The sequence below is a fragment of the Sapajus apella genome, unplaced genomic scaffold, assembly GCF_009761245.1.
Source record: "Sapajus apella isolate SASKATOON/1434 unplaced genomic scaffold, GSC_monkey_1.0 scaffold22, whole genome shotgun sequence".
NCBI classification, from domain to species: Eukaryota; Metazoa; Chordata; class Mammalia; order Primates; family Cebidae; genus Sapajus; species Sapajus apella.
The window spans coordinates 4,120,235-4,132,710 of NW_022436962.1; the positions used below are offsets into that span (position 1 = coordinate 4,120,235).

Genomic DNA, 12,476 nt, shown 5'->3' on the forward strand with positions numbered 1-12,476 from the left:
TTTTACTTCAGAAGGGATTTCCCATAATCTAGTCTGGGTGGATATCACTTGAGTGCTTAAGCTTTGAAGTTTCCGGTCACGTATTCTGGGCCAGTGTGAACTTACTTGGCCATGGGGCCACGTTCTTCACATTTCTGAATCCCTTAGCCTCAGGATAATGTGACAACCTGTTGCTTAGGGAGGATATGGAAACTGAGAGAAATGCAAAAAGAAAGATCTCTATATAAGCAAAAATGTCGGACTAGAGCTAAGGTTTTTGTGTCATTCTAAGGATTCTGCAAACTATATTCTTCCCTCTACAAGTAATTGAAATGGGAGTTGGGAGGCAGGAGCCAGACTTGACCATAAATACAATACAGGCCAGGCACAGTGATTCATGCCTGTAATCCCAGCACTTTGGGAGTTCAAGCCTGGTGTATCACGAGGTCAGGAGTTCAAGACCAGCCTGGCCAACATGGTGAAACCCCATCTCTACTAAACATACAAAATTAGCCAGGCATGGTGACATGTGCCTGTAATCCCAGCTCCTCAGAAGGCTGAGACAGGAGAATTGCTTGAACCTGGGAGGCGGAGGTTGCAGTGAACCGCCTGGGTGACAGAGCAAGACTCCATCTCAAAATTTACAATACAACGCAACACAAATGGTGAGCTGTAACAGTGAAAGGTAGTGGCAAAGAGTACAGAATTTGGTATGCAACAAACCAAAATCTTAAACTTGACGCCTCCTCCAGCTGTGTGATCTTGTGCTAGCTTTACAACATCTCTGAACCTTAATTTTGTTATCTGTAAAATGGTGGCAATAATGGCATGTTGCGTGTTATTCTGAATTATTGTGAACATTAAATGAGATCATGTTGACAAGACATTGGCCCATGTAAGAACTCAGCAAAGTCACAGTGCAAGCTCTCAGGAAGTGTTAGCTATGATTGCATTTGTCAGCAGGGAGGATCTGCGGCCAGAAGGTAAATGCCGTTAATATATGGGTGTCTCCATTGACTCTTAAAAGAAAACAATGCCCACTGGACATCTGCACTGATCGGACTGGTGAGTCACCAGGATAAACTGTGAAGAGGCTACAAGTCTGTTTTTTTGAGACCAAATCTTACTGTCACCCAGACTAAAGTACAGTGGCGTCATCTCGGCTCACTGCAATCTCCACCTCCCACGCTCAAGCAATTCTCGTGCCTCAGCCTTCTGAGTAGCTGGGACTACAGGCATGCACCACCACGCCTGGCTAATAATTTTTGTATTTTTATTAGAGATGGAGTTTCACCATGTTGGTCAGGCTGGTCTTGAACTCCTGACCTCGTGATACACCCTCCTCGAACTCCCAAAGTGCTGGGATTACAGGTGTGAGCCACCATACCTGGCCCTGGCAGTCTTTTTCTGGGTTAGATTGCTTTAAAAATGGTGGATTCAGAATTGAGGGAGTGGGACTTTGCTTGCCAGAAAAACCTGAAGAGGAAGCACAGGTGTAGGTATAAAGAGCACAAAACACAGAGGGAACGAAGCCTTGAGAAGCAGGTGAAGATGGAGAGTTGGCCCCCCCCCAACCCCTGGCACAGCTCAAGGGCTCAGGCCCCTGGCTGCCAAAGCCCGACCCAGCAGGGACAGGAGGCAGTCCAGGTACGGTCTGGGGCTGGGAACAGGGCAGATAATATTAATACACCCATAATAAGAAATTCAGTGAAACCTGCATGCCAGTCACTGTCTTAGGCAATTAACATGGCTTAACATTTCAATTCTCTCACGAAGACCCCATGAGGGTGTATGATCATCTCTGGGGACAATGAGAAACGTGGGATGCAGGGAGGCTGTGACCTGGCCAGAGCCATGCAGTGGAAGACCAGGCAGAAACTCCAGCCCACGTGTGGCCGGCCGGAATCCCACGTTCTCACCACTCGGTGCTGCCTCCCTAAACTCTGCCCTTTCTGGTTGCGCTTTTGTTTCTGTGTGTTTGGTTTTTTATCCTCGGCCTCTTTCTGTCTTTTCTCATAAGCTGTTTCGGGCAGCAGAGGCCCCAGCACTGTGTTCTGCTCCAACCTTTCATGTATTCTTTATAGCTTCTCCCCAAACTCCTATTTTTACTTTGTGAAAAGAGTGAAAACAAAGAAGCACTAAAAAAAAAAGTTAAATGTTTAAATATGTAAAAAGTGAGTTCTGGCTGGGCGGGGTGGTTCGCCCCTGTAATCTCAGCACTTTGGGAGGCTGAGGCTGGCAGATCACGAGGTCGGGTGTTTGAGACCATCCTGGCCAAAGTGGTAAAACCCTGTCTCTACTAAATATACAAAAATTAGCTGGATGTGGTGGTGTGTGCCTGTAATCCCAGCTACTTAGGAGACTGAGGCACGAGAATCACGTGAACCCAGGAGGCAGAGGTTGCAGTAAGCTGAGATCACTCCACTGTACACCAGCCTGGTGAGAGAGTGAGACTCTGTCTCAAAAAAAAAAAAGTGAGTTTTATTTTTAGCCTCCACTTTAAGTAAATAATCACCCAGAATCCCCTCACAATGGCCATGCAATGCCTCAAGTGATTGTGAGCCCGTGTCAAAGTTTGATTTCCAAGTTGCTGCCAGGGAGAGGTTTTTGAGCAAGTCAGTTCAGTGAGTCCCCAGAGATGTTTTCTGGAAAGAGAATGGTTAGAAAATCAGTGTGTGTGTGTGTGTGTGTGTGTGTGTGTGACAGTCTCACTCTGTCTCCCAGACTAGAGTGCAGTGATGTGATCATGGCTCATTGCAGCCTCAACCTCCCAGGTTCCAGCAAGCCTCCTACCTTCTCTTCCCAAGTAGATGGGACCACAGGTGCACACTACAATGCCTGGCTAAGGTTTTTGTTTGCTTTCTTTTTGTTTTTCCATTTTTTGTAGAGACAAGGTCTCGCTATGTTGCTTACGCTGATCTTGAACTCCTGGGCCCAAGCAATGCTCTCATCTCAGTCTCTAGGTTGGGTTAAAAAAAAGTCTGGCCAGGTGCAGTGGCTCAAGCCTGTAATCCCAGCACTTGGGAGGCCGAGGCACGTGGATCATGAGGTCAAGAGATCGAGACCATCCTGGCCAACATGGTAAAACCCCGTCTCTACTAAAAATACAAAGATTAGCTGGGCGTGGTGGTGCATGCCTGTAGCCCCAGCTACTCAGGAGGTTGAGGCAGGAGAATTGCTTGAACCCGGGAGACGGAAGTTGCAGTGAGCCAAGATCATGCCACTGCACTCCAGCCTGGGTGACACAGCAAGATTCCTTCTAAAAAAAAAAAGGAAATTCTGCCCTTTGCCACAACGTGGAGGAAGCTTGAGGACATTGTGCTAAGTAAAATAGCAGACACAGAAAGACCAATACTGTATGCTCTCACTTGTATGAGGATTCTACAAGAGTCAAATTCATAGAAGCAGAGAGAAGGGTGGTTTGTCAGAGGTTGAGGGTGGGATGAGGAAAATGGAGAGATATTGATCAAATGATACAAACTTTCATTTGTCAGATGAATGAATTCTGGGAGTCTAATGTATAGCAAGCATAGTATACTTGAAATTCGCTAAATTTTAAGTGTCCTTACCACCCGCCATGTGCACATTCACAAACAGTAACTATGTATGGTGATGAATATGTTAACTTGATTGTAGTAACGATTTCACGTGTATTTGTATATTAAATCATCACACTGTACACCTTGAATATATACACTTTATTTGTTAATTATACCTCAATAAAACTGGGGAAAAACTTTTTTTTTTTTTTAATAAAGACGGGGTTGTATTATGTTGCCCAGGCTGGTCTTGAATGCCTGGGCTCAAGTAATCCTCCCACCTTGTCCTCCCCAAGGACTGGGATTATAGGCATGAGCCACTGTGCCTGGCCCATAAATATTTTAAAAAGAGGGTCCATAGATGTAGGTCCATAGAAAGTGATACTCATTTTCCAAATTTCAGATTCTTCATCTTCTTAGTGGACAGCACAATCTGCTCTTCGTGAAAATGAGGTCCCTAATGGGCAGATGCTCGCTTTAGACAAATTCAAAGGTTTTCACTGAATATTAGCCAGAGAAACAAAAGCCTGATTCATTCTCAGAAAAAGGCTGTGATTTACCACAGAATAGCTCTAAATTCTTTTAAAAAATTAGGATTCTCTGAGCTTAGGACCATTCAGCAACAGGAAATATGCAGTTTCCAGTTGCCATCTGTTTACTGTTTACCCCTGAATTCTGCCTTCAATAAGTCAGCGATTCTCTGGTGGGTCTCCTGTATGTTTGAGTTTAGTGTGCTTTTTTGTTTGTTTGGTTTTTTGTTTGTTTGTTTCTTTGACAGTCTGGTTTGGTCTCCCAGGCTGGAGTGCAGTGGCATGATCTTGGCTCACTGCAACCTCTGCCTCCCAGGTTTAAGTGATTCTCATTAGCCTCCTGAGTAGCTGGGATTACAGGCATGCACCACCATGCCTGGTTTTTTTTTTTTTTTTTTTTTTTTTTTTAGTTGGAGTCTTGCTCTGTCACCCAGGCTAGAGTACAGTGGCAAGATCTCGGCTTACTGCAACCTACACCTCCCAGGTTCCAGCGATTCTCCTGCCTCAGCCTCCTGAGTAGCTGTAATTACAGGCATGTACTCCCACACCCGGCTAATTTTTGCATTTTTAATAGAGATGGGATTTCACCATGTTGGCCAGGCTGGTCTCAAACTCCTGGCCTCAAGTGATCCACCTGTCTCAGCCTCCCAAAGTGTTGGGATTACCGGCATGAGCCACTGCACCCAGCTGGGTTGAGTGTGTTTAGGTCTTTGGCACTGAGGAAACACAATGTTATGAACAACTGGGATCCAACAAGTTGGACCTTTCAAAAGTCCATGAGGCAATCTAATCTTTTTCAGGCTGCTATAGCTTAACACCAAAAGCATACCTAGCATTAAATAATTATTGGAATGAATGAATGAACCTAGCTATCAGATATTAAAACAAACTAAGTGACCATGCTCCAACATCTAAAAATCCCATAAACTAATATTGGCTAAAGGAAGAAAGATGAAAAAGCTCAGTCTTGATCACATCATGCAATGACTGTAACTTGCAAAATCCAGAGCACAAATTTACCTGACAAATCACGCACAGGAAGCTGGGCACATAACCTTTTTTTGTTTGTTGTTGTTGTTGTTGTTGTTTTGAGACAGAGTCTCACCCAGGCTGGAGCGTTGTGGCATGATCTTGGTTCACCGCAACCTCCCCGTCCTGGATTCAAATGATTCTCCTGTCTCAGCCTCTTGAGTACCTAGGATTACAGGCGCCTGCCACCATGCCTGTCTAATTTTTGCATTTTTAGTAGAGACAGCGTTTCACCATGTTGGCCAGGATGGTCTCAACCGTTTGACCTCGTGATCTGCCCACCTCGGCCTCCCAAAGTGCTGGGATTACAGGTGTGAGCCACTGCATCTGGCCATAACCTTTTTTTAACTGAATCAAACTATTGATACCTTTCCACTCACCTGTGATAAATTAATTCTTACTTCCATATTTAGGGCAAACTTTGAAATGCTTATTGGCATACAGTTAGGCTCTGAAACTCAAGTATGCTAGTTAGCTAACTAGACAAAACAACCTTTTGCTAAAACTTTCAGATGGACTCCATGGAGGACACACAGCACATCATACCTTATTTAAGAGCAGTGAGATGACGTTATCTTTATTGTCCATTTATTATCATGGAACAAAATGACAACAGAGGATATATTTTCAAATACACCTTTTTTTTTTTTTTTGAAACGGAGTTTCACTCTTATTGCCCAGGCTGAAGTGCAGTGGCATGATCTTGGCTCACAGCAACCTCCACCTCCAGGGTTCAAGCAATTCTCCTGCCTCAGTATCCCAAGTAGCTGGGATGACAGGCGTGGGCCACCAAGCCTGACTAATTTTGCATTTTTAGTAGAGATGGGGTTTCTCTATGTTGGTCAGGCTGGTCTTGAATTCCCTACCTCAGGTGATCCGCCCGCCTCAGCCTCCCAGAGTGCTGGGATTACAGGCGTGAGCCACCATGCCAGGCTCAAATATGTCATGTTTAAAGAACTGCAATACAATTTGGTACCTGGGCAGAATGTTATAAATGGCGTATGCCTGTACCAAGTGTGATCTTGTATATATTACAAGGGTTTTATAGCTGGTAATGAAAAGGACAGAAAATAAATTTGGTAACAGTCTGTTATACTTGCCAGGAGTTATTCCTACATTTTTCTCACTAAATGCTCATAGATAGTCCATGAGGTGGGTATCTGCAGATGAAGGAATGGGAGTGAAGACAGTAAGTAACTTGTGTTGCTAAGCAGCCTGGCTGAGATTCACACACCAAACGTGTGAAAAATATGTCAAACTCCAAAGCTCATGCTCTTTCCACATCGCACACGGTGATAAATCTATTCCAGGCCTAACCAACTAAAGACAGGAAGAACAATTAAAAAAAAAAAAAAAAAAAAAAAAAAAAAGGTAGGCCGGGCGCAGTTGCTGTTTAATGTTTCCTAATTATTAATTTGATTTGCAACATGAGGCTAGCTATTATCAAGGCAGAGCTAGTTTGAGTGAAGACTAAAGCAAACAAAGAAAATCAATAAAATAAAAAAGCATAGACCAAGAGGCAATTCTAATGCTGAAAAGATTTATTAAAGGCATTCTCTTTATAACAATTGTCAGTACACATGATTCCAATAGCAAAATATTTTCCCACTATTCCTTCAAATACAGTATAACAATGTATTTAGTATAAATATATATACAAAATTTATAAAGACACTAAAAAGTTTCTGACTAAGTCATGAGTTTACAAAGCAGAAACTGAAGATTAAATACTGAATATTAAGATGAAAACTACTACAGTATACAGACACCTTAGGAAGTTCTTCAAAGAAATGCACCTCCCGGGAAATCCTCATAGGTGCATCTACACTCCAGCAAACTGGACAGGCAAAGTGCTACTCGCCAGAGTATTGACTAATAAAAATACACAGAGAGCTTCAGAAAGAATACAAGGTCAAATGCCAAAAATATAAAAAAGAAAGTGAAAGCAAATGTGCTACACTGTACCACTTTAAAGAGCTTGAAAACACCACACGAGGTTCACTAATACTGTTCTGTCTGCAGTGACCAGTATGTATTTACAATCTCTTCCTAACAAGGAAATTACCAGATTTATTCATGGTGCTAATGGCCAATTTCAACTAGTTATGCCAAATGTACAAGTAGTATCTGTAAATTTGAAAAGGGCAAATTTGAAAAGGATCAGGTTACTTAAATGAATAGTATTTAGATGAATTATTCTCCAGGAACTGCTCAAAATCACCCAAGCAGAGTTACTGCCTCTTCAAATTATACATACTCTTGAGGTCGAAAATGTCAAGCTATTTCCTTAATGTAAGATCCCACAAGTAGAATATTATCTTTATTACTTGATCATAAATAAAGGGATTTCTTGAAGCTGTGGAATATAAAGATCTTTAATCTTCATCGAATCATATACAAATTATTTCATTATGCCTTTAACAAAATATGCATTATTAAGAGAAGGTCCAGCCTCCGATCTCCTAACCTCATCCAACAGTTGAGTATGACTCTGGCAACATTTAATTAGTTTTAAATTATATTAATACAGCCCCCATAATGGAACAAAGATAACACAGTAAGCTATTATGCCAGCAAGCCATATTATCAATATAAAATTATATTACATTTAGGTAGCATCCCATAATTCGGAGAGAAACAGGAAGCTACACCCTTGAGCATATTATTCAAAATGGCAACTAGATAAACCTTTGAGAAAAGTTTGATAATCAATGCAAGTTAAGCTGTCTTAGTTAAACTTGTATAGGCCATTTCACCATAAACATTATCCAAGCTGTTTGCAGGAGAGAGAAGGCGTAGGCACAAAGGTAACTGTTCAGGTTTCCACTCATGAAAAAAAAATAACCCTTTATAAACAGACTAATGAACCAACCACAGCTAATATACCAATGTTAAAGTTAAACACTTTAAAGATAAACAAAATTTTAAAGATAAAAAGACATGGACTTTTTTGAAATATCTATATTGATTTCTCTTTATACCCTGGTGGTCATAAATGTGTCTACACGTCAGCATTCACACCCACTGAATCCTACTAGGTGTGCATTCCTCTGAGCTCACTGCTGGGGATGAGCCATGGAGTTCATAGACATGCTTTGGTACACCTTTACTCTTACTGCCGTCAATAACACTTGATTTAGATTGTTGGTGTTCTTCTTCGGTATTTTGATTATAAGTTTCCCAGGATTTCAACAAATCAGGTCCATCTTCAGATTGAAAACAAAAGAGAAGAGACTTAGCTAGAGATTCTAGTTCCTTGTGGACAGCGTGAGTTACTCTACCCTCATAGCTGTCAACAGAAGTAGAGAGCACACTGAGGTCTCTGTAAAAATCACTGGCCAAGTTGCAAATACTTTCAACACAATTCTGGAGGAGATTTACATCACCACTGCATCCTATATGCAAGAGAAAGAGGGAAAAGTTAATTAACCTTTTCAAGTCAAAGTGACTCTATCAAAACAGTTCCAAACTACTTAAGATTAGTCAACGAAAGTGTTTATCTGCTAGGTAAGCACCTGGTTCCTCAGGATCTAATTATTTAGGCAGAAGTACTGACATACATATTAAGTGGAAATTTAATTATCAATATAAGTTCCTATATTGATCATTAAATCTAATATCAGTGAATTAGATTTAACTAATATCAGTGCAGTAGCATTGGGTAGGCTTTAGTTAATGACTACAAAAACGAAAAGGCTAGAAATAAAAAGAAAAGATGTCAGCAGGCGCGGTGGCTCATGCCTATAATCCCAGCACTTTGGGAGGCTGAGGTGGGTGGATTATTTGAGGTCAGGAGTTCGAGACAAGCCTGGCTGATGTGGTGAACCCCCAACTCTACTACAAATACAAAAATTAGCCTGGTGTGGTGGTGCATGCCTGTAATCCCAGCTACTCGGGAGGCTGAGGCAGGAGAATCACCTGAACCCAGGAGGTGGGCTGCAGTGAGCTGAGACTGTACCACTGCACTCCAGCCTGGTGACAGAGCGTGACTCTGTCTGAAAAACAAAAAGGAAAGCTGTCTAAGGTTTCTTGAAATATAAATTTCTGATTAAACTCCATTTGGAGAATATACCTTTCAGTGCAGAAATAACAACTTCAATAGTTTTCTCTAAGCAATGTTTTAACTTTAAGAATTCTGGAGCACAATTAACCATCTTCTTGAAATCTTGGTATCCAAAATGCTCTTCTTGTACTTGCCTTCTGAAACTTCTCTGTATAAATAAAATTAATATTTAAAATAATATATTAACAGGCTCGACGGCAGTAAGGGTTAGTCAATATGATTTCAATTGCCAGAATCTTCTCTTTAAGAGAGTTTCATTTCCTTACCAGTGCTTTATTTCTATAAGCAAGACCAAAATACAATATTAATTACTGTTTTAAAAAGAAATCGGGCCGGGCGCGGTGGCTCACATCTGTAATCCCAGCACTTTGGGAGACTGAGGCGGGTGGATCACGAGGTCAAGTGATCAAGACCATCCTGGTCAACATGGTGAAACCCCGTCTCTACTAAAAATACAAAAAATTAGCTGGGCATGGTGGCACGTGCCTGTAATCCCAGCTACTCAGGAGGCTGAGGCAGGAGAATTGCCTGAACCCAGGAGGTGGAGGTTGCGGTGAGCCGAGATCGCGCCATTGCACACCAGCCTGGGTAACAAGAGTGAAACTCTATCTCAAAAAATAATAATAATAATAAAAAAAAATAAAAAGAAATCAGAATTTTCAATTAAGTTTTCAAAGTCTATCATCTGTTACATGAGAATGGAATAAAGCAACAGTGCCATTTACTATCCAATACCTTAAAAGATACATTTATTTCATTTTTAAGAGCTCAACTTTATAATAGTTCTCACTTATTTAAATAAAAATTTTCAAGCCATAGCAATTACTCTCCTTTTTAAAACATTGATCATATACTTAGTTATATTTTTCTCTTTACCATTAGACATGGAATAATCTGTCTAATTCACCTGTATTTTAAAATCTTTGAGCACAATGATGATTAAACACAATTTTTTAGTCTATAATGATCATTCAAGCAAAAGCTAATAGTTACTAAATCAGTAGCAATAAGAAACAGATAAATTAATAAATTTCTATATAATCCTTTATCTGTCACTAAAAATAGTAAGTTATGACACGCACAAAAAAGATAAAGAGCTTTCTTACATGCTACAATTAAATATATGCAAGAGTTGTCTCTGGCTATGGATTAAAAACTGAAATAAAAATATCCACATTTGAACCAAGTGAAATAATAAAAAATAATCCAAATTAAACAAAATCAACTTAAAGCTTCTCTTACAATTTTCGATTCAGCAAAGATGTTTTCAAGAGATCTGATCAATCCCATGGCACTTGTTTTCATTTCTTTGGTAACCTGTAGAAAATGTTAAAATATTTTATTATACCTTATTATTTAGAAATATAAAAATCACCAAATTGCATGGGACCAGACTTTTACAGAGTTCTAGTCTAGAAGCCCAAAGACTGGAGTTCTATTTCTGGGCTTGCAATTAAATAGCTTGAAGTTATTTAAATCATATATGTAAAATTTCTTTCAAGATAAATTGCACATTCATTTCTCGCCAAATAAGTTTATTTCACTTTTAAGATGTCAACTTTATAATCTCATTTATTTTATTTCATAAAAAATTTCAAGACAAAGCAATTACTCTCCTTTTAAACACATTGATCATATACTTTATCTGTATTTTCTATTTACCTGTGACTTGGGAAAATAATCAGTCTAATTCATCTGTATTCACTAATGATTTCTTTCAAAATAAACTGCGCATTGATTTCTGTATTAAATATGGACACCCTCTGATGTTTGTTATAATAATAGAATTTGTGTTATACTTAAATGTTTATAGGTATGAAATTTCAAAAACTTCCCTTGGAAGAGGATAACATATCAAGCAAATACTATATTCTAACAACTTCACAAATGTTTTGTTATTTGAGTCTCCATTACAGTCCTATGCTGCCCATGGCACGTCTCATTTCATAAGTAAGGAAACGGACCTTGATTCCTAACTCCTAGGACTGAGAACTAGGGTGGAAGCCCACATCTAAATTCTATGCCTTTGCTTTTATTCTGGCTAATGCTGCCCCCTAAGGTGCCTTCCTGCTCAATTTCTGCCAGGGGATTCTTTTTCAGTATTTCATTGGCTTCACCCACAGAGCTCTTCCCCACCTTTAATTCAGATTTGCTCTATGTGGTTAAAAAAGAAAAAAGAAAAAAAAAGAATATCCAAATTATTTTTCTTTCCTGGCTCCAGCTTTAAAATTGTAGCTCCAATGCTTTTTATGTTTCAGCTTACTTTTTATTTCTTTGGATTTTTTATTATTCTTCTATAGGCTCTTAGAGGAGTTTTGACTTACAAGAATAGATAAACTAAAACCTGATCATGAGTAACAAAGTGCAGGTTTGTCATACTGTAAAAAGAAAACAAGAGAAAGGAAGGTATGCAGATAGTGTAAATTGTATACAGAATGGGCCTGGCCCTTTTGCTGTTTATTTCCTCAAAACAATACCAAGGCTAACATCTGCACCCACTTCGACAGCTTACTAAGCACATTCCCATGTATTATTTCATCTACTCTTTTCATTATTATTCTATACCCTTTTGCGCTTACTGCCAGCAGAAATTCTTTGCAATAGTGACAGACTGCAAAAGTGGTATCGCTTTGCAAAGATGGTGAAGTATTTTAATAACTGGTGCTGCTGCTGAGCAAAACCAAATTTGAGATGTCAGTGGTGGTCTGAGACTCTGACAGCCCAATATGTCCCTTTCTTCAAAGTTGCACTACGGAACTGAAATCAGCCTCATGCCTATTGGAACACGAGCTTGATTTACTGACAATATGAGCTCCTAAATGTAGTAACAATGTGTTTTTATCTTTAAACACACACACACACACACACACACACACACATACACACACACACACACACACACACACACAAAATGAGAGAGGCAGACATATACTGAGAAAAAGAGAACGCATGCAAGTAAGATGAATGACTTAAGATTTTCAGGCACTACATTTTTAGCATTTTCATATATATTGTTTCTTAATCTCATATAATTCTCAAACAATTTTATGAAATAAGTATGATCATCCTGACTTAAAAATGGAACAACTGAGGCTCAGGTAAATTGTTCAAGGATACATAGGCAGTAGGAGAGCAGCTTAATGTTGCATGTCTTTCTCCTAACCTGATAGGGAGTTTCTCTGGGCAGAGAGAAATCTATATAGCCCTGTAGTATGAGCAAAGGGATGGAAAAATCTCTGTGGCTTACACAGAGTTTCACCTCCACTAAGATGAGCTATAAGTACATTAATACCAAGGTTTTACTAAACAACAACAACAAAAAAAACTAGCTTACTC

At 39.8% G+C, this 12,476-nt stretch overlaps 1 protein-coding gene across 2 annotated transcripts in view; it reads right to left on the minus strand.

The window, feature by feature from the left end:
- Positions 1 to 6,596: 6,596 nt before the first annotated feature.
- KIF14 (kinesin family member 14) overlaps positions 6,597 to 12,476 on the minus strand; it is a 73,268-nt gene continuing 67,388 nt past the window's right edge. Inside the window, exons 27-29 of one of the 2 annotated variants that reach the window (XM_032288656.1) lie at positions 10,383 to 10,457; positions 9,150 to 9,288; positions 6,597 to 8,472 (exon numbers count right to left, since the gene is read on the minus strand). In XM_032288656.1, coding sequence (XP_032144547.1) covers positions 8,093 to 8,472; positions 9,150 to 9,288; positions 10,383 to 10,457 — 594 coding nt within the window. In that variant the 3' untranslated portion in view covers positions 6,597 to 8,092. The remainder of the gene's footprint in view (positions 8,473 to 9,149; positions 9,289 to 10,382; positions 10,458 to 12,476) is intronic. The other variant, XM_032288657.1, reaches the window with a different exon arrangement.